The sequence below is a fragment of the Suricata suricatta genome, chromosome X, assembly GCF_006229205.1.
Source record: "Suricata suricatta isolate VVHF042 chromosome X, meerkat_22Aug2017_6uvM2_HiC, whole genome shotgun sequence".
Taxonomy (NCBI): domain Eukaryota; kingdom Metazoa; phylum Chordata; class Mammalia; order Carnivora; family Herpestidae; genus Suricata; species Suricata suricatta.
This window is the reverse complement of record NC_043717.1, coordinates 19589753-19594185: the sequence shown is the minus strand read 5'-3', so window position 1 is coordinate 19594185 and position 4433 is coordinate 19589753. Positions and strand designations below refer to the sequence as shown.

General features: G+C 56.8%; 1 protein-coding gene across 1 annotated transcript in view; it reads left to right on the top strand.

Annotated features, from left to right (window-relative positions):
• ARX (aristaless related homeobox) overlaps positions 1 to 2654 on the top strand; it is a 9755-nt gene extending 7101 nt beyond the window's left edge. The window contains exon 6 of the mRNA XM_029929630.1: positions 2132 to 2654. Within this exon, the coding sequence (XP_029785490.1) occupies positions 2132 to 2446 (315 nt within the window). The 3' untranslated portion in view covers positions 2447 to 2654. The remainder of the gene's footprint in view (positions 1 to 2131) is intronic.
• Positions 2655 to 4433: the final 1779 nt, after the last annotated feature.

The following is a 4433-nucleotide window of genomic DNA, read 5'->3' as shown; positions in this document are numbered from 1 at the left end:
CTCTCTCTCTCTCTCCTTCTCTCTCTCTCCCTCTCTCTCTCTCTTACACAGTGGCTGGGGTCAGGGAGGAGAGACGGGAGACCGGACACAGGTAGTGGCCACACAACATCTTTGCCCTTTGGCCAACTCTCGGAGATTTAGTCAAAGAAAATACTCTCTAATTTGCCTCGTTGTGGCTCCTGAAGGGGATGACTTGGGACTGAGCGGCATAGGGGAGGGCGGTGGCAGTAACAACAACCATGACAACTGGGGGTGTCAGTGAAAGCTGTAAAAGTACCATTGGAAGGCAGCAGCAGCTCAGGCCACAGGTGGCACGTGTGTAACGTGCACAGGTGGAGGCTTCGGAGCTGGGGTGACTCCTCAGATTTTGCAGAAATTCTTCCCCGTGCTTCAGGGCCTGGCCTGGCAGCGCAGTCCCGGTTTCCACAGGAGCGCTGGAGTCAGGGGCCCTCTGGGCGCAAAGGATTCTTTTTTCTTCCCCAGACTCTCAACTTCCCTGTCACTCAAGTGACCCGCTGCCAGCCATTCCCCACATGCAAGCCCCGACCCTCGCTGTGGCACAAGACAACGAAATAAAAGAAACAGTTCATCATATATTATAATTCCCTTTCTTTAAATGAACATCGAATGATGGAATAAAAAGTCTGTATAATCACACAGACAAAGAAACAAAGGAGGGATGTATTAAGTTGGAAAGTGCAGTGAAAATAAAACTAAATGCAGCTTCAATGATCTCTCTTTGGGAGAACAAAGAAATAATAGATTCATCCAACGGCGCAGCCACTTAACAAAAAATCATCTTAGAGAAAATTTTCAGAAAAAGACACCAAGTAGAAGTAGCTTCACATAACAAACCGACAAAATAAACAGCAAGTGCTCTGAAGTATTGTTAGTGACTCAGTTTACCTAGTGGAACCAAAGCATCTTACGCCCCCTCCAGGCCACACTTTATTATTTTTTCTGAGAAAACAATTTTAAGTCCTGTGTGTCTCGCCCACCCCCCGCCCCTTCCCTTCTGACAAGTGACTTGTAAGAGCCGGCAGACCCCGGCTGGAGCACCAGACTGAGAACACTTGGAGTGACTGAAGAGGAGTGTGGTGGCGTGGCATGAGGGGTAGAAGGTGGCCTGGGAGAAGCGAGAGGCTCCGCTCCAACCCTAGGGGGCTCATTTCTAATGGTAGAGACTCAGGGTTAGCCCTGCAGGAGCCCGGAGCCAAAACCCTGGACCTGGGGGTGGGGGCAGGTAGGTTGGGTGGTAGTTGCGGTGGCAGTGGGATGGCCAGGGGCTGCTCTGGTCTCAGCAGCAGGGCACTGTGCTGGGGGAGGGAGGTGGAGGCGCCGCGAGAAGCAATCCCGGCGCCGACTGGTGGCGGTGGCACGGACTAGGGTCCCAGGCCTGGGCGTCGACGTGCCCCGCTCGCGGGGGTCACGAGTTCGGAGGCTCTCTGGGGCGAGAGGCTGAAGGACACAGGAGGGCGATGGGGAAAGGGTGTCGCTGCGCCGGGTCGGGCGGAGGGCGGGTCAGAACGGCCTACGGAACGGAAATCAACAGGCGGGCGCCCCACACCCCTACCCCGCGGGCATTGGCTGGGCACGGGCAGCTCAGTCTGTCGCGGGAGGGTGGCCTTGTCGGCGGGAAGGCCGACTAACAAGGCCAGCTTTCCCAGGGCAAGAGGAGTCCCTGGCCTAGGAGGCGCCCTAGGAGGAGTACCAAGTCTGCAGCCTAGGTCTTGCTCAGTTTTAATCCTGCTTTCTCCCTTCTTTCTCTTTTTTACTCCTCCCTCTATCTCTCCTCTTCTTTTTGTCTCTCTCCTCTCTTCCTGCAATTGGAGCTCCCGGTCTGGGAATACAACCCCTTCTTAGGCGAAACCACAGAATCCAAGCAATTGGGCCGTGGGGTTTTGGGCCGCAGGCCCTGCCTCCGCCCTGGCTCTGGTCCCTTCAGGATCTCTGGCCCCATGGCCTTTCTTCCCCCCTCCGTCGGTTCCCTGCTCTAGTAAAGGCTTTTCAGAGCACCGCCGCCTACCGCCCATGCTCCCCAGCCCGCGGCCCACCCTAGCCTTGCGACGCCGGGCTTCCGCGGCGGCGCCCGCCCGCGCCCTTCGGTGGCCTTCAGTGTCCCTGGTGAGAGGCGGCGGGCAACGCTGTCCCCGGCGCCGCGCTCAGCTCCCGAGGCCGTGACCGCGCTGTTTGCTCTCCCCGCAGGCTGTTTTCCACCATGGCCCCCCTGACCAGCGCGTCGACCGCGGCCGCGCTCCTGAGACAGCCCACGCCGGCCGTGGAGGGCGCGGTGGCATCGGGCGCGCTGGCCGACCCGGCCACCGCGGCCGCAGACAGACGCGCCTCTAGCATAGCGGCGCTGAGGCTCAAGGCCAAGGAGCACGCCGCGCAGCTCACGCAGCTCAACATCCTGCCGGGCACCAGCACGGGCAAGGAGGTGTGCTAAAGGCTGCCCTCCACGCTCGCGCCCCGGGCGCACCCCGAAAGGTCACCTCACTCAGCACCACTCAAGACCAAATGGAAACAGAGGACCAGCACACTCCCGAGACGGCACTGAGAGAGCGCAGCCGCCTTCGCAGCAGCCCGGATGCGGGCAAGGCAGCCCTTGGCGCTACGGGACGTGGCACCTCCTCGGCTGGCTGTCCACCCGCCCCCGCCCCCGCCCCCGCCCCCGCCCCCGCCCCCGCCCCCTCGCTCCGACTCTGAACATCCACTCTCTACAGCTCTTACTTTACTGAAAACATCGGGGAGGTTTTCTCGCCAAGACGCCTGGTATTGAAGTTTAAAAATTAAGAAACCCAACCTCTCTTCCTCCTGACACCCCACTTAGCTTTTTTCCCCCCGTGAAATAGCATTTTGGCGCTCTAAGTTGATCTCCCAGCGCGGGCCCCTGCGTGAAGCCAGGGCCAGGGAAGCGAATGCGAATCTGTAAGATAGCTAACAGTGCACTTAACAGAAAGGGGCGTCTTGTTCTTGTTCTCTTCTTTATCATACACCAACCAAGGTTTTTATATCAAACCAAAGGGAAATACTCTGCTAGAATATGGACTGTTGAAGTCACCAAACTGTGATTATTGATTCTGTACATACCATTGTTATTAAAAAAAAAAAAAAGAACAGAGCTTTGTATATTTGAAATGTTATAACGCAATTGCACTCAGCGTGGTATGGTAAAAGTTTGTCCTCCTGTAGATTCTTACTGTGTTGTAGATACGGTAGGGTTCCTAGACAAATATTTATGTACTCAAGCCCTTTATTTAACTTATTAACTGTAGAGGCTTCCGAAACCTTCAAGATAAAGGCAATGGTACAGTACTTTTGTGTAATGTGTAATTGTTACCACTTTTCCTTGCTATCTAGTGGAGAAGTGTCACGCTTAAAATAAAAAAAGTTATATGTTTAACAAAAGGAAGTGTGAATGCTCTATGCAGGCGCTGAGGGGACAGAGGCCGGGGTGGGCTCTGGCGCCCCGGAGCCTCCACGGTTTATCTGCAAGCGCCTTTTCCTGGCAGAGGCCCCTGGTTTGAATGTGATCCTTAGAGGGATTCAGGTTTCCTGCAAAAGTTAAGGACGCCGCCGCAGCGCTTTCCGCCCGCGTCTCGGCTCCCGCGGGTCTTTACACAGCGGGAGCTGAGGGTCCCGGGCTCCGGACGTGGGGTGGGCTCAAGGGTGGGTGGCTGTACCGTAGACGTTGTTGATCGTGGAGACAGAAATCTGAAGCGAGCGGGAGTCTTGGCTAGGAAGGCGAAGGAAATTGTTCATGGAAAGTGCCATGTAGCAAGGAAGTGCGCGGTCAGAGATGACAGGTAACGGCGAGACCAAGAAGCCAAGGCGTTGGCTTCCGAGGGGGCGGGCTCCAAGGTATACCCGCAGGGAGGAGGGTGTGTGTGTGTGTGTGTGTGTGAGAGAGAGAGAGAGAGAGAGAGAGAGAGAGAGAGAGGGAGGGAGGAGCAGGAGAAACAGTGATGGAAAGGCAGCGAGGGGATATCCAAGTGGCAGATCTTAACTCGACAAATGTCATTACATCACTTATCCAGGCACTGGGAAACGTATACATTTGAAAAAATCTAAACAACTCAGGTTTCTGGAGGAGACCCCAAACAGGTTTGCAATCTGTAACCCACTTTGCGCACTCCTCCCCGCGCGGGGAACCGTGGCTTCTCCCTCCCCGCGACCCTTCCGGCACCCCTCTCGGTGACCACGGGGTAAGCCTGCCCGCGGGGGCTGGGTCTCGCCGAAGCTCCCAGGGTGATGGGAAAGGGAAGAGAAGCTTAATTAGTTTCAATTTGTAGTAATTAGCGCGCCGGACCTTTGGGGAGAGGGGCAGGCGAGGGGGAGGGGTGCTGCCGCGGCGTGACTACCGGGCTCGCGGAGCGGGTGCCCGCCGCCCAGCCAGGCCGCGGACCAGTCGGGCGCGCGGGGGGCGGGGGCGC